The sequence below is a fragment of the Pavona decussata genome, unplaced genomic scaffold (genome assembly GCF_977016875.1).
Source record: "Pavona decussata unplaced genomic scaffold, jaPavDecu1.1 SCAFFOLD_92, whole genome shotgun sequence".
In the NCBI taxonomy this organism is placed as follows: Eukaryota; Metazoa; Cnidaria; class Anthozoa; order Scleractinia; family Agariciidae; genus Pavona; species Pavona decussata.
In genome coordinates, this window is record NW_028145509.1 from 4,578,830 (window position 1) to 4,601,250 (window position 22,421).

Sequence of the window (22,421 nt, forward strand, 5' to 3'; positions counted from 1 at the left end):
TTAAAGCCTAAAACACTTACTAATTAACACTATTAGTAGACCATAATAACCAGATTTCTGGATTTGAGAACGTGGCCAATCTTGAAAGTGGTAGCCTCTAAAACGGCAACATTAGTCGCCTTTAGCGGTGAAAGGGTTAATTGGTCGAATTAATTTTGTCACTTGTGCTTAATCGGTGACGTCCATTTCGCTTTTTAAAATGTCCCAAAATGGCAACCAATTAGCAACAGCTTCTTCAAAGCTTGATCCTGTCGCTTTGCTTCAATCACTTTTTGGAATTTAACTTGCTGATCCAACAACTCACGTCCCTGATCCATCCGCTTCTCGTGTTTTTCCTGCGCAAGAAGTATTTCCTGTTTTTTTCGATTCGACTTTGTCCGCGGTTTGCTTCCTTTGCTCGATTTTTGCTACCAGCTGACATATCGACTGAGCCTTTTTATCTGCCTTTCCTAGGGTTTTGTAGTACTCCCCGGCCTAAACACTGACTTTGTTGGGGGGTTCCTCTTTTGGTAAATTTCTTTTCGATAATGGATCTTTTAACGTATAAGTAACTTTGGTTGACATAATAAATACATTGGCTTCTAACTTGTGAGAAGCGATCACTTCTTCGTTCTTGCTGAGAGTAAACTTGAGTGACAGGATTTTCCCGTTTAATTCTTTGGACTGGTCCTCCATTGCGTAGTAAGGTGTATATGACTACTGGTTGTATATCCCTTAGCTTAAGTTCCCTGACCTTTGCCCTTGCATTGTTAGAGCCGAAATCACAGACAGGGTTCCGTCGCAGGTACCAATTTTGTGGCACATTGCCTCCGAGAACTATAGTCCATCACACTCGAGCGCGCAGCTATTTGAATTTTCCTTTATTGGCGTTTCAGCCAATCCCGTCTCTCTCGGCGTAAAAATTCAAAATTGCACAACTTTCTTTGATTCAAGATGTTTTTAAGAGGCTGTCAGCGTTAGAACGGATAAGGCAACTTTCGGCTTTTCACCGATTTCGCTGATTTTTTTCTATTAACATCAATCATTACATCCCATAAACAAATATCACATTTACTAAGAACAATGCGATTTTTTCGCCGTTGGCGAGAGGGTTTACAAGGCGACCTCAAAACTACCCAATTTACGTTTGGGGACTCTACAATTTATCTATACATTGCCGATGCTGCCAAAACGTAATTCCTAGCTCAAACAGCTTAAATATTTTACACATTGAAGTTCCATTTGTCAATAACAATTTAAATGTTTAACTTTTATTTTCTGTGGAATTTTGACTGAGTTACAATTTTTTCAAAATACCTCCTCCTAAACTTCGGAATGGATTTAACGTGACATACAAGCATATTTTCACAAAAGTGGGACCAGGCTTAGGGTCAAGTCTATTTTAACTCAAAAGTACTAACACCAATATAATCTACTAATGTATGGAATAAAATTTGTGGGCAATTTACGCTGCGTGCCGTACAGAGCTCCTCGATTTCCCTAATATTTCAATTGAAACTAAACAAAAAGCCGTCAGACCGATAAACACATTTCTGAACCTTGGTTAATATTCCTGGCCATTTAGCCATATTTTAGAGAAGATGTATCTTTTTATTAGCAAATGAATAAAATACAGATATATCAATACATGGTATAAAATAATGATATAAAAGTCAATTAAAGAAAACTATATCAACTACATACTAATTGTTAAGAAAAGCTAAGAACCTATGTTAAATATTTTCAAAGAGGTTGATGAAACAATGGCCTCTGGGAGGAAGTCCCAGTCTGCTATAGTTTTTGGGAAGAACGAAAACTTAAAAACATCTTTATTTGCATATGGCACGCGAAATTTAAATTGATGGCTTCCCCTCGTGCGACTATCGGAGCGTTGAATTAATTCTTCTCGTATATCTATATCAATAAGACCATGAGTTAGCTTATACATAAGTGCTAACCTAGACTGCCTTCTCCTCGTTTCCAGCGAGGCCCACCCCAAGTCTTTAATCATGCCCGTAACACTAGCATATCTATTATAATTAACAATTATTCCACGAGCGCGTCTTGGATATGAGATGATAGATAGCCAACAAGGCGCGTAGCGCCAAGTTGGCTATAATCATCTCATATCCAACAAGTGGAATAATTGTTTAACAATCAAGAATTATTGCTAGATCTTGCTGATTTCGCTTTGAAAGGACAACCAGAAGACAATTTATTGGTCGCCATTCCTCGGGCATGGTATAAATAAACAATAGCCTCCATTTGGCGCGAAAATATGCTCAGATATTTGTCCGCGGACATTATCTGTTCCGAGAAGCGAACAGTTTTTCGAGAGCGAGGCTCGAGGAAAACTGTGCGGCTTCGAGGAGCAGATAATGTACAAGGACAAATATCTGAGCATATTTTTAAAGTCAAATGGAGGCTATTGTGTTTATTATCCTTCTTTTATGTTCGCGAGCGATCTCGACCAGGTGAGCATTGATAGCATCATTTACCGGCTTGAGCTCTGTCAGTAATGGTACTGAAATTTATGTTTTCATTATTTAAATTCCTTATATCCAGGCCAGCACGAATTACTCTCATTGAATTACAACTGTAATATTTGCCTTCGTGTGAGCGAGCTTCGAGCTTATTAATGAAACTCGTTTAATAGCTTGTTGATGGCTTTTTCATTTCGCCAGACTGAAAGAAAACCATAAATACTCTTAAATGAGATGGGCTAAAACTTTTCGCCTTTGATTCATACTTTTCAGTTTTACCACATTTTTAATTCAAGGACTGTTAAACAGAGTTCAAACCAAGAGAAAAAATCGCAAATACGAGCTTGAGTATTTCAACACTTCGTTTACGAACAGCTTACCGTCAAAAACGTTTAGAGCGGTATGTTGTTTTCTGGTACTGGTTTATCGACCAGCAGGTTTATCTCTTCTTCTGTCACAAAAGCAAACCGTTCCCCCATCAGCAATGGGCCGAGGACTGTACCCTGGGGTACACCAGAAGTCACCGGACATTGACTTGATGTTTGGCCTTCACAAACAACTGAGGGGAATGGCAGTGATTTTAAAGAACGCTCGAAACGGCAAAATAGGCTACAAAATTCACAAGGATACACCAGAGGTGAGTCAGTTTTATTCATTTTATTGAATGAAAGTTAAATTTAGCGTTTTTTAAGCGTAAAAATCGTCGGTATTTTATTTTCCATACAAAGTCTTATAATGCGTTCAAATTTCTCAACGGCTGTCTGTAACACAATACTGCTTGCACTCAAAGGTCATCGTCTCACTGGTTATTATAAATTATCACACGTTCTCTAGTGACGCCGCGAACTTGGCACGTTTTATCCGTTTTTTAAATGAAAGTTGAATTTAGCGTTTTTTAAACTTCATAATCGACAGTATTTTATTTCCCATACAGTCTTATAATGCGTTTAATTTTTCAGTGGCTTCTTGCACTCAAAGGTCATCATGCCCACTAGTAATTAATTATTACACGCTTTCTAGTGACGCGAGCTTGGGCTGCCTGTGGTATTCTAGTTTTTTTCTACCTGTTTCAAACAGGTTATTTTAGTAAATGCAGCGAAAAGCAATGGTTAAGTCGAACAAAGAAACAGTGCAGAACTCAGACTTCTAAAATCTTGATATGATAAACCACACTGACGAAGATAATAACGGCTCGCCTACTCATGAAACCATTGTCATCATAAACTGTGTCCTCAATGTTCCACTGATGCTAACCTCCATCGTTGGCAATTCTTTGGTACTGGCCGCCGTTTGGAAAACTCCTTCCATTCGCTCAACTTCAATGATTATGCTTTGCAGTCTTGCTGTTTCAGATCTTCTCGTCGGTTTCGTTGTTCAGCCGCTCTATATTGCTGATGAGCTCACCAAAGACCTTTTATTATATCGTGTGTCAGGAATAATAGGATTTTATTTCTGCGGAGTTTCTTTTGGTACAATGACGGCCATAAGTGTGGATCGGTTGATAGCTCTTCATCATCACATGAGATACGCCAGTTTAATAAGCGAACGCCGCGTCAAATTTATAGCAGGAATGGTTTGGGTGGTGATATTTCCTTGTTTGGGACTTCACCTTTGGAATATATTTACATTTCATCTGGTAGCGGGTATTTTTATTGATATGTGCCTTGTTATTTGTGCATTTTCTTATATCAACATTTATGGAATTGTTCGCCAGCATCAATTGCAGATTCACGTTCAACAACAGGCCGTGGAAAATCCAGATATTGCAATCAACATACGCATGGCTCGGTTGAAAAAAAGTGCAATAAACACTTTTATATTTTACATTTATATGGTCATTTGTTATTTTCCACAGGTACTTTTATTAAGTTTGTTTGGAATTATATACAAGAGCTGGAAAGCAGAATGGAGTTTTGCAGTGACAGTTGTGCACATGAACTCGTCCGTTAACCCAATTTTATTTTGCTGGCGATTACGTAACCTTAGAGCAGCAGTTTTTCAGACGGTAAAGCAATTGTTATTGAAGCAAGCTGAAGAAAACTGTGCCTAAGGCTACAAACAATGACTTCAGGAACGTTTTTGAATTGATCCTTAGAGATGGGAGTTTAGACTACATTTTGCTGCCTGAAATAGGAATGCGTGAAGTGTTGTGTTCGGCAGTACGTAAATTCAGTATTTACGTCCTGATCTTGTCGATAACGTTGACACCAAAGGGAGATTTGTCGCACTGCGGAATTCCTATTCTTTCACTCACGTCGTTTCCTCTGATTTTTAGCGTGAAGGTCCTTTAAAGGTTTTAATGTTTGCGTTTGATGTTTCCTGAAATGAGCAGTTCCGCCTATCGAGATCTAGCCTCCCTCGCAGAAGCTCTTTTGGCTCGTTTCCTCTCCATCGAGACGAGCCAAAAGAGCGTTTGCGAGAGAGGCTAACCGAACATCGAAACGAAACTTTTGGAAAATATCCGTTCTGAAAGGAAATTTGCCCCTTAGTTTCGGTAAATGGAAGATTTCAACAGACAGCACACCTACTAGCTGTTTTCTCCTAAGAGTAAGTTATTCGTTGCGTTGATTTTACGCCCTTGTTTTTAGTCCCGTAATGATGGCATCTATACGTAGACTGAATAATGAATATTTTATGATTTTGGTTAAATTCCGATTAAATTAATATAAAGTTAACGGCACACCGAGCGAGTAACATTTCCCCACATTACGATAACTCGTTAAATGCGTATGCGCGCATTCACGAGTTTAAAAAAAAGTTGATTGTTATATGCATGTAATTAGGAAGAAATACACGATTTCTAGATGAGCAAACAACGATTAAACCAAATATTAGGAATCAATTAATCGATTCACCTGCACTGTGAAAATTTCTCCCACTTGAAAATCACAGGAACGCAGATCGATGAAAATAGCAAACGCCGGTGAATCCATGTATGGCTTTACAATTCAAACAAAAAACTTGCAAAGTAATTTCTTCCACTGAATTTGTCCTTCTCCTTCTTCCCATCAAAAAGTCACTGTTGGATACGGTTATTCAGCAACTTCTTGTTCATTAGCCTTCAATTACCTTGTTCAGTAACGAAAGGGCAAATATGAAGTAAAAAATTAATGAAAACTATGTTTTAACTGAATTAATGGAAAGAGTACTGATCAGCTAGAGTAGCGTATAAATATGGACAGAAACTGGTGAATCGTGAAACGCGGAGGAAAACTTCTTGGCATAAACAAAGCAGTTGTACAAACAACAATTTCAAGATCAAACGTGTTTTCTAGAAGAGATCGAGAAGAGATCGATAAACGCTTTTGAGTGTTCTAGAAATAAAATAATATTTTTAAATACATTTTCAGGCTGTTAGCTTTTAGTACGGGTTTAACCAGTATCGTAACAAAACAACAATATATTATAATGAAACGTTAGCTTTTATATATCAGGGATTTAGCTAAAATGTTTCTATGTATTATAATGGCAATTGTTTTGATTATTTGTGAAGTAACTTATCCTTGGATCATAACGCTATGTCGTTTGGGCGGGCGGCAGGCAAGGAGAACGTTCTGAAACAATAGGGATAAGTCCAGTATGCAATAAGACAGAAATGATCTAAATTAAGGTCTTGCGGAGAATGTTAGCACACGGCGAGAAAAATTTTCTTTCTTAAGTTGAATGCCATCCGGCCTGCCAATTCTGTTCCCTAAATAGTTCGCTTGCTCTGCATAGGTTTTGAATGAATTGGGATATTCACGGAGTGGTTTGTAAGGGCTTGCTATGGAGACCATCCAGTTGTTCAAAGAACGGATTATGCCCATAATGACTCAAATGGCGGATAAGCATATCCAGAGAATGAGACGTTTTATAATTCCACTATTATGTCATTTCAACAAACAAGGTCAAGAGAACGCGCAAAATACAAGACCGTTATACACTGTAGTGCATGTCCCGGTTTGACCGGCTTACAACAGAGCAGATACGGACAACGACATTTCACTGGCTTTATGTGTTGTTTACGTCATTCGCACGCGACATATACTTATGTACAGAAATTACGGGTGCATTTCAACACTCTTTATACCAGAAAAGAGAAGCCAAAATAGCAAAATCTTTTTTTTTTTTTTTTGGTGGAATAATAAATCTCTTATTCGGTGTTTTTACATATAATACGCGCGGACATTTTGCTCATTGCTCGTTTTTTTCCTTTTTCCTTCCTTTTGTTTAATATATATTCTTAGACGAAAAAATTGTACAAACTAATACATTTTGTCCGCGGCTCTATCTTACGGCCACATTTTGCAAGTAAAATGAGTTGAAATAACCGCGAAGTAAATTTGTATTTCTACTGAGTTATGTTTTCGTTGGTGATGTCCTGGTGGTTGCTAAGTTGCCTAATGTGCCAACCAAAAGAAAATTAGCAACCAAAACAGATGGCTCACCCGACTCCCGTTTTCAAATATCCAGCTTATCTAGCGAATAAGCCGCTCTTAAGCAGAAAAAGAAAGTACTGCAACTGATATATTTTAAAGCTAGACAGTTATTTATCCGCTGAATAAAGTAATATCCGCTCTTTGAACAACAGAGTCCTGTTGCTTTTAAGGTTACAGACTGCAAACGTATTTGAATTAATGAAAACTATGTTTGTAGACAGGAAAAATTGCTAAAGATTGACGGACTTCTTTTGCTAGGACGATACTTTTTAGCTTATAATTGTCGTATGTCGTGTAAATATATATTTACGAAACTTCGTTTTATTTTATCACTGATATAAGGTACTGTTCTCCGAGATATGTTATTTGTGTTGATCTGAACAATGAAAATGAAACTAATATTTTATCACAAGAACGTTGAGAGAGTTCTGGGTTAAAGTTTAGCGCGAAAGCTTACCCTTCGCGCAATCAGTCAAGAGAAGACGTTAGAGGAAGTCGTGACACTCTTCAGTAATTCTTTTTACTTTTTTATGCAGCAATTGATATGTATCTTATATGCCAGGCCTGTGATATGTAATAAAGCATCTTCTTGTGACATCTCCGAAGGCAGCATCATGGCAACAGCTGCATGAAGGTACCTTGTGAGTTCTCATTTTTCTCCCAGTCTGTTGTTGCTGTTATTTTTAGTTTCGCATTTTTTTTTTTGTTATTTTTTCCTGTCGAGCAAGCTTCCCTTTATTGCAGCTACTTTCCTACTTAATTATTTAAATAGACTTTTCAATGTAAAAAATATGTTAATGTCAGGAGTGTTGGCATTTACCCAGCATAATTATTCACGTTAATTAATTCACGCAGAGCGCAAACAACCCCAATGAACTGCTTCAATCAGCTGCTCCGCCAGGAAGTAAATTAACTTTATGGTGAATTTCGCGCTCCATTTGAGTGTCAATCGTGTCATACAGGTTATTTAAGTGAATGCAGCGAGAAGCAGAGGAGAAGCCAAACAAAGAAACAGTACAGAACTCATAGTATAACAATATTGTTATGATTAACTACGCTCACACGGCTGAAGAAGGCAATAACGACTCGCCTACTCATGAAACCATTGTCATCATGAACTGTGTCCTCAATGCTCCACTGATGCTAACCTCCATCATTGGCAATTCTTTGGTACTGGCCGCCATTTGGAAAACTCCTTCCATTCGCTCAACTTCAATGATTATGCTTTGCAGTCTTGCTGTTTCAGATCTTCTCGTCGGTTTCGTTGTTCAGCCACTCTATATTGCTGATGAACTTACGGAAGACCTTTCACTACATCGTGTGTCAGGGATGATAGGATTTTATGTCTGCGGAGTTTCTTTTGGTACAATGACGGCCATAAGTGTGGATCGATTGATGGCTCTTCATTATCACATGAGATACGCCAGTTTAATGACGGAATGCCGCGTCAAATTTATAGCGGGAATGATTTGGGTTCTAATCTTTCCTTGTTCGGGAATTTATGTTTGGAAGAAATTTGCATTTCATCTCATAGCCGGTATTTTTATTGCTATGTGTCTTGTTATCTGCACATTTTGTTACATCAAAATTCATGGAATTGTTCGCCAGCATCAATTAGAGATTCAAGTTCAACAACAAGCCGTAGAAAATCGAGATATTGCAGAAAGCATACGCATGGCACGGTTAAAAAAAAGTGCAATAAATACTTTCACATTCTACATTTTTATAGTCATTTGTTATTTTCCACAGGTAGTTTTATTAAGTTTGTTTGGAACGATATACAAGAATTGGAAAACAGAATGGAGTCTTGCTACTACAGTAGTACACATGAACTCGTCCGTTAACCCAATTTTATATTGCTGGCAATTACGTAAGCTAAGAGCAGCAGTTTTTCAGACGGTAAAACAGTTGTTATTTAAGCAAACTGAAGAAAACTGTGCGTAAGGCTACAAACAGTGACTTCAGGAACGATCTTTTAAGAGATACTTTGTGTGAGAGTTTCGAATCCCGGTTCGAAACTTGCGTTCGTCGTTATCTGACAGGTCTTGTTCATGACTTGTCATCTGTTAAACTATTATGGACAACGTCCAGGATCGATACGTATACTTTAGTTCACTGAATCACGTTGGGCTGGATTCTATTCTTCAAAATACAAGCGGATTAAAATTCATCGACCGACGTTCCCTGGATTCTGGATGAGTCCAAGACTAAAATCGCTTTTGTTGCAGCGTCAAAACGTTATCACCATAGCAAAGGAATTGATGTTCCGATCGGAAGAAAGCGAATAGAGAACGAAAACTGTGCAAATCTTCTTATTGTCGGGCGAAGGTACACGATATAAGCGACAACGATCCCAAGAAGTGTTCATGTGGTTTGAGTGTCGCCGTATATGTGGAATGGGTGATACATCTACAGACTTATCAACCAAACTATTAGCATGATGAAAACCATCCGCTGCTAGTAACCTCAAGAGTATCTCAAATGACATCAACTTAACCTTGTTACTGCCAAAACAAACGTTTAAGCCTCTCTCTGATCACTGCTGTGTTAATACAGCAGGAGGCCCCGACTATCTCCCTCGAAAGCTACCTAAAATTCCTTAGTGGAGTTGTCGCCTCTAAAGCTGGTGGTCCAGATGATATTCCTAAGTGTGTTCTGCATGATTTTACTTTTGAACTTACCCACCCGGTGTACTATACCATAAGCAGTTCAATTGCAAAAGGATCCATGTGTAAAATCAGGAAGTGTACTAATGTTACTCTCCTGCTTACAGTAAAGAACTTGGAGAATGAGAATGATGATTATTCTAGAAAGTGACGCAGGCATACTCGGAAAAAATACATCCGAGTGCTCCTATCAGGAATCGAACCTAAGACCTTAGAGAATATTGCGAAAGGTCTGAGGTCGATTCCCGTCACACCTACTCTATCGAAGGTTGCGGAACACTTTATAATTCACGAACGTGTTAAACCTGCCGTTCTCACAGACAAAAGAGACCAATACAACCAATGTTACTAATTAAGTTACTAGATGTTACTAATTAAGTTACTAGGTTTGTACATTCAGGCAGATCTTAAGTGGAACTCAAACATTGCCGAAACGGTCAAGAAAGCTGTTAAACTCTTACACTTTCTAGTGCAACTCAAGCGCGGTGATGGACCAGGGAATTGAAGTCAAATTCTATGTTGCTTGTACCCAGTCAGTTATGCTTATTATGGTTGTCAAGTATTTCACTACGGCCTTCCTTAATATCTCAGTTTAACGTTAGAAAGTCTACAGAAACGAGCACTTAGAAACATTTTAGGCTATGATGAACAATACGATGTCGCTCTTTCACTTTTCGGCCTTACTGCCCTTACAGGAGAGAAGGGCTGCACTTTGTAAACAAATTCTTTAACAACATCTTAATCAACCCTTCAGACAGCTTGTACCACCTTTTACCATTTAATGAGCGCCAAGGGCATGTCAACTGAAGAAACAAAGGCCTTTTAAAGTAAGACAAGGTAAAAGCAGCAGATTTAGAGACACGTTCATCAACAAATGCGCAAACACCTTTAACAAGTCTTGATAGGTTTTCAATTAATTCAATGCCATACTAGCACTGGTATTACCGTATGTGATTCGTAAGATTTTGTAATTTGTCAATTGTAGATTATTTTTATTACTTTTATTAGCATTATTTTTAATCCCTTGACAGCTCAGTTTGATACTGTCATTGAGGTATTAATAAACCATCTGTCTACCTCTATTTATCTTAAAAGCACTGGAATCCTATAGAAGTAATCTGATATTTTTTAACTTGCAGTTTTAGTATACCTGGTCAGGGTTTGCATTAACGTAAATTTCGAAAGACCAAACAATACATTTTCTTTATGTTTTATAATCAATCAGTATTAAAATCAATCAGTACCCTTAACTTGTATGGTTTATCCTATATTCCAGGAAGCCTATAGTTTATAAGCCCCCGGCTTCTATATAGGCTTCCTTGCCTTTACCACATTTGATCTTGTAAAAATAATTTAGTAGGAATATTGTTTAGTATCTTTAATGTATTTCTGTATACCGTTGTTGTATTTCTGGTAAATGGCAAAATAAATGAATGAACGAATGAATTGTTTTCATTTCAGGTGATGTACTTGTTTTGTTTATGTGATCGTATGAGGCTTGGTCAGATAAAACTAAGGATTAACCCTATATCTAGGCCGGGGGAGAGAGGGCGGAGTCTACGCGCAGCGACTTTAAACCTAAACACCTTTTATAAATATGACGGCAAACCGCATGAAACTTTAGGACTTTTTTTGAAATTTATTGCAAAAAATTGATGTGGTCGGTTAGTGTTCATTGACTTTCATGTTACCGTGGCAACCAATTTTTGACAGTCAGTTTTTTCACAAAATGGAAAATCTATTTTTAACATGAGGAAAAATTACTTTTCTTCCTATACCTTTTTTGTTTTTAGCACATATTAGTGTTCCTTTATTAGTTTCGATTACTTCTTGTTCAATTTCAGCGCTTTCTTGAAGTTTTGGGGAGATCCAGAAATCCAAGATGGCCGCCATTTGGTGATTATGACGTAAATACAATATATGACGTCATCATTTCCCGTTTGTGACTTCAAAGGAAACATCCTGGGACTTCTATCCTCTAATCTTCACTGTCATAGCTGTTATACTTGCAAACTTATAGAGGGAGTCGGTTGGAATCCACCCTTTCCCCGGCCCCGGAGGCGGAAGACAAAAAATAATCACGGTCTTGATAGGTTAAGACTTAATTGTTACGCGTATTATCAAAGTTTTCTCCAATTTGCTAATTTGCGAAAAACTTTGAATATATAATGATTAAATTAATCCTTTACGAGGACTCATTGCGATTAACTGTTGATAACAAAGAGGACAAAAGTTTGTTAAAACCGTCTAGACAATTCGTAATAAAGTCAGTCCCGGAGTAACAATGTTTACATTAAGCAAAAGAAACAAACAATTTACCTTTTTCATACCGTAAAAAACATACAAAACGAGAAAAGTTGATTGTTATATACATGTAATTAAAAAAAATTGACGATCACGGTATAAGCAAACTATCAACGATTAAACCAAATGTTAGGAATCAATAAATTGATTCACCTGCGCTGTGAATCTTTAATTTTTAGTTCGCCGAAACGCAAAGCGCATGCTTTGGTGTTTTCCTCCATTTTCTGTTTTGGGTCACGAGATTATGGGCGTGTTGTCCACAACAACAACGAGTTCTTTCAGGTTCTTTGGAGTTTCGCTTTTTACTTAAGCCGCGTTGTTTGTGCCAAAAATACATTTAAATCAAGTACTGCAACTATAAAGGTAAATTTTCGTATCTTACAAGAAACAGCAAAAGATTATTTGTGTCAAATAATACATAAGACATAACCGTAAGGTCAGTGGCTAGGAGGCGTTCTAATTATGTAAATAAGACGATGTTATGAAGATGTTAGGTGTAATTAAGCGATCAATTGGATATAACAACCAGGTTGTGTTTTCGTGCCTCTATAAGTCTCTGATCAGACCTATTCGCGAACCAGATCAAAGACATTGAAGCACTGGAAAAAGAAGAAGAAGAAGAAGAAGAAGAAGAAGAAGAAGAAGAAGAAGAAGAAGAAGAAGAAGAAGAAGAACAAGAAGAAGAAGAAGAACAAGAAGAAGAACAAGAAGAAGAAGAAGAACAAGAAGAAGAACAAGAAGAAGAAGAAGAAGAAGAAGAGCCTCACGACCAGCCCTAAAGCAAAAACGGGGAGAAATGAAATACTGTAAACTGCCGCTTATAAGTCCTGGGCTAATACAACTTCGTAAGGGGTTTTAAATGGCCTTATAAACGAAGGGGCTTATATCCGAGGGACCTTATAACCGGAATAAAAAAAAAAAGTCCCTTTCGAAACGAGCTATGGCAGTGTGATAGGAAAACGCTTTCCATGATCATTTACTGTTTTTTAACTCGTGAATGCGCTCATGCGCAATGATTGGGTTATCGTAATGTGGACAATTGTCACTCGCTCGCTCGATCGTTCAGGTGTAAACTTTATATCAATTTAATAGGAGTTTAACCAAAATCATAAATTATTCATGAGTCTACCTATAGTGCGTGTATTCACTATCAGCCGCCATTACGGGACAAAAAACAAGGACGTAAAATGAACTCAACGAATAACTTATTCTTAAAGGAAAACAGCTCATAGGTGTGTTGTCTGCTAACTCCTTCCATTAACCGAATCTAAGGAGCAACTTTCCTTTCACGACTGATATTTTCCAAAAGTTCAACTTCGATTAACTTTCCTCGCAGACGCTCTTTTGGTTCGTTTCGTTGGGGAGGAAAGAATGCGTGGCGAGCCAAAAGAGCATCTGCGAGAGAGGCTACACTTCGAAAGGTGGAACTGCTCGTTTCAGCAAACATCAAATGCAAACATGAAAACCTTTAAAGGAGCTTACCCTAAAAATCTGAGGAAACGACGTGACTGAAAGAATACGAAATTCCACAGTGCGATAAATCTGATCGTAATCGATCAGTATGTAAACACTAAAATTACATACAGCCGAACACAACACTTCACGCATTTCTATGTCTGGCCGCAAAATATATATATGAAAAAAACGTTCAATTAACATTAAAGATTCAAGGCAATTCCGTGGATGAAAGACTAAGGGTAAAATAGGAAACTAAAACTTAAGCTTCGCAATAAATTTTATTCGGAGGACAAAGTCGATTCACCAAGCCGTCTTTTGAACGTAGAAAGGAATATTACCATACTTAAAACAGCAAGATTTAGGTCATGTGCTAGGCAACCAAAATCGTTCACATGTATCAAGTTTCATTCGGCAAGAACAGGACGCGAGAAAAAAAATATGAAGGTTCTTGGAAGAAAAACTGGAGGCTTTTTTGTGTCGATTGGCAACCACGTAAAACCACCAAAAGAACGTACACGTCCACCTTTACATTGCTTCGCGTATCGAAAGGAATCAGAGTGCGTGTGTAATGTGATTGTTTTGCGCGTTAAGTAAATAACATTATGTGCATTGCCATAATTAATTCCCGCAATGCAGCATGACATCCACGAATCCTTGTAGCGTAGTTTGATGCGAGTACCACTTTTAATACGGTTACCACTAATCACTTCTGCATTCACGAGTTGGCTCACAGGAGCCTTTGATTAATTAACCTTTGAGACGTTAATATTTCGAACAAAATTAAAACTAACAACACGAGCGAAACTAGAGGGGAGCTTATATCGGGGGGGGGGGGGGGGGGCCTATAATCGGATATAATTTTTGGTTAAAAAGGATATGGGCCTTTAACTGGGAGGGCTTATAAGCTGAGGGAGGGGGGGAGGGGTTATAAGGGGCAGTTTATGGTGCGTAGATCGCTGTCGCTTACTGGAGTGGCAAACATTGGAGAAACGTAGAAAATTACATTCTTGTGTTTAGTCAATGGTATAAGATAGTCTTTGGATTAGATAGACTTCCATTTCCAGACTTTTTGCAGCTCACTAAGTGTAGTCAAACTAGAGCCACTCACGACTACAAACTTCATGTGAAAACAGCCATTTGCAACTGTTATAAGTACTCCTTCTCTGTACGCATTGTTAATAAGTGAAACAAGTTACCTAAGGATGTTGCACACCCTGGTTCAATAACTTTATTTCGAAATAGACTGAAGATGTACGTGTACACTACTGAATAACTGTAAATAGTTATAATTTTAAATTTTTGTGATTGTTTTATATTGTAGAATGTATATTTGGGGAAATTATTTTATATAGGGCTAACCTCATGATTTCCCCTTTCAGGAAGTGTTTTATTGATTAGTTGATTTCCTGAACAAATATTATGTTATGTTATAAGCTGAAAACTTGAATCGGATTTGTTTAGTTGAAAAACTGTAACCTTTTAAGGTCTACAAAGTGCGATCACCTCGCTACGTCTTCTTCCAGCGAACAACAACCGAACAAAGCCATTCAGCAGGTCAAATCCAGTGGAAGAAATTACGTACTTTGTAAGTTATGTCCTTCCTTGGATCCACAGTTTGATATTTTTAGCGGTAGAAAATTTCAGAGCGCAAGTGAATCATTTTATTGCTGCCTAACATTTGTGAGTTGTTCATGAACTAAACTTTTATTTTCTCTCAATTACATGTATATAAAGATCAATTTAATTCTAGTTTTCTCTGTTTTGTATGCCAACAACGAAAAAAAAAAAAAGGAAAATGTTTGTTCTGCTAACAAGTCAGTGTTTTTTTTATAAGGGGCTAAATGTTTTACGAGCCGCCTGGATGGTTTGAAGGGAATTTAACTCTTTATGTTATAAACACTTATCCGCAATGAGTCTTCGTATAATCAAGGATTAATTTTCACTTTCACTTCACTTTAAAAATGTATTCTTTATTCAACGGGGCCTCATGCGATTAAATAAACAAGGTGACTACATCACAGCAAACAAAAACAGTTGATATTAATTAAAGATGTTGTTTGTTCTTTCGAGATCTAAATTAACGCAAACCTGACAAGTATACTAAAATGTATTTTAAGATATCACATTCACTCGTTCATGCAGTCTACAGTTCCTGCGGTTTGTAGCTTTAGGCACAGTTTTCATCGGTTTGCTTAAATAACAACTGCTTTAGCATCTGAAAAACAGCTGCTCTAAGCTCACGCAGTCGCCAGCAATATAAAATTGGGTTAACGGACGAGTTCGCGTGCACTATTGTAGTAGCAAAAACCCATTCTGTTTTCCAATTCTTGTATATCGTTCCAAACAAAATTAATAAAATAACTTGTGGAAAATAACATATGACCATAAATATGTAAAATATAAAAGTGCTTATTGCACTTTTTTTCAACCGAGCCATGCGTATGTTATTTGCAATATGTGGATTTTCCACGGCCTGTTGTTGAACGTGAATCTGCAATTGATGCTGGCGAACAATTCCATAAATTTTGATGTAAGAAAATGTACAAACAAGAAGACACATAGCAATAAAAATACCCGCTACCAGATGTAATAAAAATTTCTTCCAACAGTAAATTCCCGAAAAAGGAAATATTACCACCCAAATCATTCCTACTATAAATTCCGTCATTAAACTGGCGTATCTCATGTGATAATGAAGAGCCATCAATCGATCCACACTTATGGCCGTCATTGTACCAAAAGAAACTTCACAGACATAAAATCCTATCATCCCTGACACGCGATGTAATAAGAGATCTTCCGCGAGCTCATCAGCAATATACAGCGGCTGAACAACGAAACCGACGAGAAGATCTGAAACAGCAAGACTGCAAAGCATAATCATTGAAGTTGAGCGAATGGAAGGAGTTTTCCAAACGGCGGCCAATACCAAAGAATTACCAATGATGGAGGTTAGCGTCAGTGGAGCGTTGAGGACACAGTTTATGATGACAATGGCTTCATGAGTAGGCGAGTCGTTATTGCCTTCGTCAGTGTGATTCATCATATTTATATTTTAGAAGTCTATGAGCTCTGTACTGTTTCTTTGTTCTGCTTTACACGTTTGCTTCCCGCTGCATTTACTTAAATAACCTGTTTGAAAAGATTGCCAATGAAATGCAAAATCCCACAAAGTTAGTTTACTTGCGTAAAGTAGCTGTTTGAAGCACTGAGTTGATTGAAGTTTTATATTCTAATACGCGCTCTGTTTGTTTCATCTAAAAACAGGTTAGCATGGTTAATTATCATGACTGGCTTATGGCTTATTTTTAACTCCTTGCATTAGCATATTATTTGAATTGAGCAGTCTATATGAGCTTATGGTTGAACAACTGGAGTCCGCTGAACCATCTGTTTCTGCTGCTAATTAACTGGCGTATTGTTGACACATTAGGGAACTCAGGCCTGGGGCAAACGTCGAATCTAAGTCGCGTCGAATTAATATTAAAAATAGGTTCCACAAAGAGTCGACTTAATGCAAACGTCGAACCTGCGTCGACCCTAATTCACAACTTGCACTTCATGAAAACACGGGAATAAGCACGTGTCTCCGTGCAATTCACTCGATGCGCGGCTAGTTACTGCTAGAACTTGCTAGCGAAATGCCAAAATACAGTGATCATCGGGCCTTTCCTTGGCAATTAATTGCGAAAAATGAAAAGAGAAGACTCGCATTACATACAGCTCTGAGAAACGGTGTATCGAAGACGACAGCTTAGCATTTATATTTAGTGTTCATGAAACACGAAAAGCCCTTTTGCATCTCGCTGTGCGATGTCACAAATGACTTTCAAAATTAATAGGTTCGACAAATTAAGTTCCACTAAGATTCGACGTTTGCTCCAAGCCTTAGCAACCACAAGGGCATCACCAACGAAAACATAATTAAAAATATAAAATTATGCGTCCACGTTTTCATTGTAGATATAGAATTGCAGGACATCTGCCAGCATCTCCAAACGTTTCCAGAGCAATCAACCTCAGAAATTCAGGAAGTAAACATCTACCTTCTAAATTGATTTCCAACACCGCTAAAACTAAATTTATGCTAACTGGCTGCAGACAAAAATTGAGTTCTTTGTCGAACCCACTTGAGCTCTCGATTGATAATGTTCCGATAGAACAAGTTTCCTCTGTCAAATCGCTTGGGGTATTTATTGAGAGAAATCTACGGGAGCAAACACACATTGATAAATTATCTAAAATGGTCACTTCCGGAAATAGGAGCAATAAAAATAATTAGAGCTTTTGTCCCTTCACCTACTATTCATTATATATACAACGCACTAATTCAACCTTATTTCGATTATTGCAATCTTGTCTGGGGTAATTGTGGCTAAACATTATTTGACAGGCTACAGAAGCTTCAGAAGCGTGTCGCTCGCGTTTCAACCTTTTCTATACCTTAATTAGACAACTTAATTGGAAAGACTTGAGCACTCAATTTCAAGTACAGAAAGCCAAAATGGTATACAAGTCATTGAATGGTCTTGTTTCTGATTATATTTCCTGTCAATTTGTTAAACGAAATGAAACGCGTTATTCCCTGAGAGACTATTTGTCCCGTTTCTGCAAACTAATTCATGAACAGTTAGTTATAGTGGAGCAGTTCTCTAGAGCAGCCTGCCCTGTGATGTGAGAGAAGCTAAATCTCTAACTCGATTTAAAATATTAGTTAATCTTCATTTTTAATGTTAGAGTATACACGGCATTCATGAAAAACAGGTTTTAGTTAGATTAGTTGTAGTTAGTTTTTGCATTTTGTTTAGGATAGTTAGGTTATTTCTAATTTTTATACTCCAGATGGATTTTACCGTGTTTAAATACAGAACTATTCTATTCTATCCTTCCGGGATAGAAAAGGGTCTTGAGGGTTCTTCACGCTAAGGGCACAAGTCGATTTTTAACGCCGATCGCGCCAATAAGCGAAAATCGCCTAGTGTGCTTCCTTCTAGGATGGCGATTTCGTGTATAGTGCAGCGATTAGCGATCGAAATCGCTGATATCTAGCAAGTCAAATTCAAATCGCCCCAGTTCGCAGGTAGATCGCCACTTGTATTCGAGCTCGCGATTTTATTTGCCCGTCGCAGCAAATCCTTGGGTTCGACCAAATTTTTCAATTCTCCCACCGTCTGTGACACCTTCTTTTCCGTCTCACGCGCTTTTTCTTTATTTTTTCGCGCTGCGCTCTAACTAACTGAACGCCTGGAAGAGGCTATGGTTTCATGAGTAAGCGAGTCGTTATTGGCTTCGTATGTGTGGTTCATCAATATTTTAGAAGTCTGTGAGTTCTGTATTGTTTCTTTGTCTGGCTTCACCTCTGCTTCTAGCTACATTTACTTAAATAACCTTTTTTAAACGATTGACACTCTAATGGAAATTCATCACAGATCTAGTTTACTTGTTGGCGGAGTAGCTGTTGAATCAGGTGGTTATTAATAATGGTTCTTTAATGTGCACTCTGCGCGTTTCATCTGAAAGCAGGTTTGTGTGATCAATTATCAGAGCAATCAGATCAGATCGAAATGGCTGATATCTACCAAGTCAAATTCGTGTGTTCGAACTCGTGATTTTAATCGCCCGTCGCAAAAAATCCTTGGCTTCGACTATATTTTTCAATTCTACCACCGTCTGATCTGTGACGCCTTCTTTTCCGTCTCAAAATTATCACAGTAGCGAAAAGCAGCTGGCTCTAGTCCGATCTTGCGTTTTCTCGGCGCCATTTCTTCAGCACAGGTGATTTTCGCGCAAATGCACGAACGCCCTCGGATCGAAATGTATAACGCAACCTTCTAATGAGGAACCTGGAAAAATCGCCAGGTGTGTCCGTGTCAGTGCTGAAAAAATTCGCCGGTGATTTTCGCTGCTGATTGAATTCGTCACGATCGGGGCTTAAAGTCGCCGCCTAGTAACTCCCTAGCTCTAGTTTAAGAAAGCGAAAGCCGCATTTATCACCGTATACTCGCGTTCTCCACAAGTCTTGAATTTGGCATTTGTCGTTGTTTTGCAGAGGCCGTAGATGGAATGCACCAACGTTTGATTAACACATCCAGGACAATTCCCTATTCTTTTAGGACTTTTTCGTTACCATCCCCGTAGTAGCTACGTTTCCTAGCTATCAATAGAACGTAACGCCGAACTTCGCTTTCTGTTCCAAGGACAAGTTACAGCACAAGAAAATCAAAGCATTGTCAGTTACTAGACAAAGAAAGCATGGCTGAGAAATACAAGTTCATGCTTGATTATAAGATATTGTCTTTTGTTACGAGATCTAAACTAACGCTAAACAAAACAACTTTATTTTTACATGTAAGTTTATTTCTAAAATACTGATAAGCGTTTATCGATCTTGAAATTATAAACGTTCCTTCAGTTTCCTTCAGTTTGCTTAGACAACAACTGCTTACCGTCTGAAAAACTGCTGCTTTAAGCTCGCGTAGTCGCCAGCAGTATAAAATTGGGTTAACGGACGAGTTCAGGTGCACAACTGTGATAGCAAAACCCCATTCTGTTTTCCAATTCCTGTATATCGTTCCAAACAAACTTAATAAAATAACTTGTGGAAAATAACAGACGCCCATAATGATGCAAAATATACAAGTGTTTATTGTACTTTTTCTTACCGAGCCAAGCGTATGTTATTTGCAATATCTGAATTTTCCACGGCCTGTTGTTGAACGTGAATCTGGATCTGATGGTGATGAACAATGCCATAAATTTTGATGTAAGTAAATGTGCAATTAACAAGACACACAGCAATAAAAATACCCGCTACCAGATGAAATATAAATATAATTATTCCAAAGATGTACTCCCAAAATAGGAAATATTACATCCCAAATCATTCCTACTATAAATTTAACACGGCATTCTGTCATTAAGCTGGCGTATCTCTTGTGATAATGAAAAGCGAACAACCGATCCACAGATATTGCTGTTGTTGTACCAAGAGAAACTCCGCAGATATAAAATCCTATCATTCCTGACACACGATATAATAAACGCTCTTTCATTACAGTAAGTTCATCAGTAACATACAGCGGCTGGGCAACAAAGCAAACGAGGCAGTCTGAAACAGCAAGACTGCAAAGCATAATCATTGAAGTTGAGCGAATGGAAGGAGTTTTCCAAACGGCGGCCAGTACCAAAGAATTAACAATGATGGTGGTTAGCATCAGTGGAGCATTGAGGACACAGTTTATGATGACAATGGTTTCATGAGTAGGCGAGTCGTTATTGCCTTCCTCTGTGAAGTCTATGAGTTCTGTATTGTTTCTTTGTTCGGCTTCACCTCTGCTTCTCGCTGTATTCACTTAAATAACCTATTTAAAACGATTGACCCTGAAATTGAAATTCACCACAAAAATAGGTTACTTGCTAGCGGATTAGCTGTTTGAAGCAGTTAATTAGGTTTAGTTAATATCCGCGCTGTGTGTTTCATCTGAAAACAGGTTGGTGTGATCTATTATCATGACTGGCTTAGGCCAAAACTCCTCGCATTAGCATTTTTTGTATTGAGCATTCTATTTAGATTTTTAAAGGAGAAAGTAGCCGCGCAACACGACATCGTATCTAGGCAAAATTACGCACGAAACAAAACAGCACGTCTAACAACAGCACCTAGAAAAATTGGAACTTTATACCCTCAACTAATGCTATGATGCTGCTTTCGAATATTTAAGGTGCATATTAATCTTTTAGAAGTTTAGTAATTTTAGACGTTTTATAAGTTTAGTAAATATTTACAGAACATACCACGAGCATGTAAGAGAGGATATAAATTTCTACATGAAAAGGGAAAAAGCTAACTAACTTGACATGGATTTGTTTTAGTGGGAATGACTGTAGAATGTTATAATTTTCTCCACTATCTTCTTTTGAAATGAGTGAAGGGTAATCTTTTGCGCTCAAACTTAAACCCAGAGCTCTATTGAACGTTCCTGTAGCTAAACATTATTTTCGTTTTCATTATAATAAGAATCTTTATTGAGGTAATCAATTTAACTAATAAGCGATTTACAAAAGAGTCCTCGAAAGTCAACACTCAACACAAATGACAGAACAACACAAATGACATCTTTTGGAGAACGGTACTTATAGCAATGATGCAATAGAACAGAGTTTCGTAGAAATATTTATACACAACACACAATTATAAGGTGAAAAGTATCTACTAGCTAAAGAACTAAATCTTTAGCCATTTTTCCTGTGTACAACTTTTCCGACACGCCTATTTTAGATGGCCTGGGTCTAGCTGGCAGATTTTAGAGTGAAAATAATTTGTTTTAAATGAAAGCGAGATTCTGGTACCTCTAACCTAAGGGGTTCGTTTCAAAATTTCTCAATAGCAACCCTGCTCACATTTCTATAAAAGTACCTCCCACCCTCCCCCCCCCCCCCCCCCGCCTTTTGCTAACAAGTACCAATGTTCTAAAGGCGCCCCAAGTACAAACTGTCTACAGCTTCTTCTTTTATGAAGAAAATAATACCTTATCTTATTACATGTGTTGTGGTATTTAAAGCACCTTAAATCATCATAGCATTAGTTGCATAATTGCTGTAAGAGAGGGTATACAGTTCCCATTTTCTCTAGTTCAAGTGCTGTTGTGTTGTTTCGTTCGTGCCAAAAGCAAGCGCTGTTGTGTATTATCTTTTGTAATTTTTTTCTGCCGACTAATCTTCCGTAGTTTTTCCTTTAATTACTTAAAAAGACTTTTCAATGCAAATAATAATGTAATGCCAGGCATTTCTATCATAAGCCAATATAATTATTCCGAGGCTAACCTAGTTTGCAGAGCATTGCAAATGCACTTCCGAGTTTTCAGAAAAATCCCCTGTTTTTTCTGTTAGAAAATGTCAGTACGGGATCTCGTTGAGGTTTGGCATACTCTTCAGACTGTATGGTAACATGGTTTATAATTTAAACGAAGCTCGTTAATGCTAAAACTCATCCAATGTTTGCTTATCTGTTGACGTCATATTCTAAGAGAAACTTCTGTATTTTAAGATATCCATCAACTCCTTGTTATCAGATGAAACACCGTGGAAAGCGCATATTTAATAATCCCAATCAA

At 37.8% G+C, this 22,421-nt stretch overlaps 3 protein-coding genes across 3 annotated transcripts; 2 read left to right on the top strand and 1 right to left on the bottom strand.

The window, feature by feature from the left end:
• Positions 1 to 3,534: 3,534 nt before the first annotated feature.
• Positions 3,535 to 4,512, top strand: LOC146473992 (adenosine receptor A2b-like). The gene has a single exon (XM_085117689.1). It carries the CDS (start codon positions 3,622 to 3,624, stop codon positions 4,510 to 4,512), a length of 891 nt encoding a protein of 296 aa, XP_084973815.1. The 5' UTR covers positions 3,535 to 3,621.
• Positions 4,513 to 7,924: 3,412 nt separating this feature from the next.
• LOC146473993 (melanocyte-stimulating hormone receptor-like) lies at positions 7,925 to 9,881 on the top strand. The gene has a single exon (XM_085117691.1). The coding sequence runs from the start codon at positions 7,925 to 7,927 to the stop codon at positions 8,822 to 8,824; it is 900 nt and encodes a 299-aa protein (XP_084973817.1). The 3' UTR covers positions 8,825 to 9,881.
• Positions 9,882 to 15,475: 5,594 nt separating this feature from the next.
• LOC146473994 (melanocortin receptor 3-like) lies at positions 15,476 to 16,354 on the bottom strand. The gene has a single exon (XM_085117692.1). It carries the CDS (start codon positions 16,352 to 16,354, stop codon positions 15,476 to 15,478), a length of 879 nt encoding a protein of 292 aa, XP_084973818.1.
• Positions 16,355 to 22,421: the final 6,067 nt, after the last annotated feature.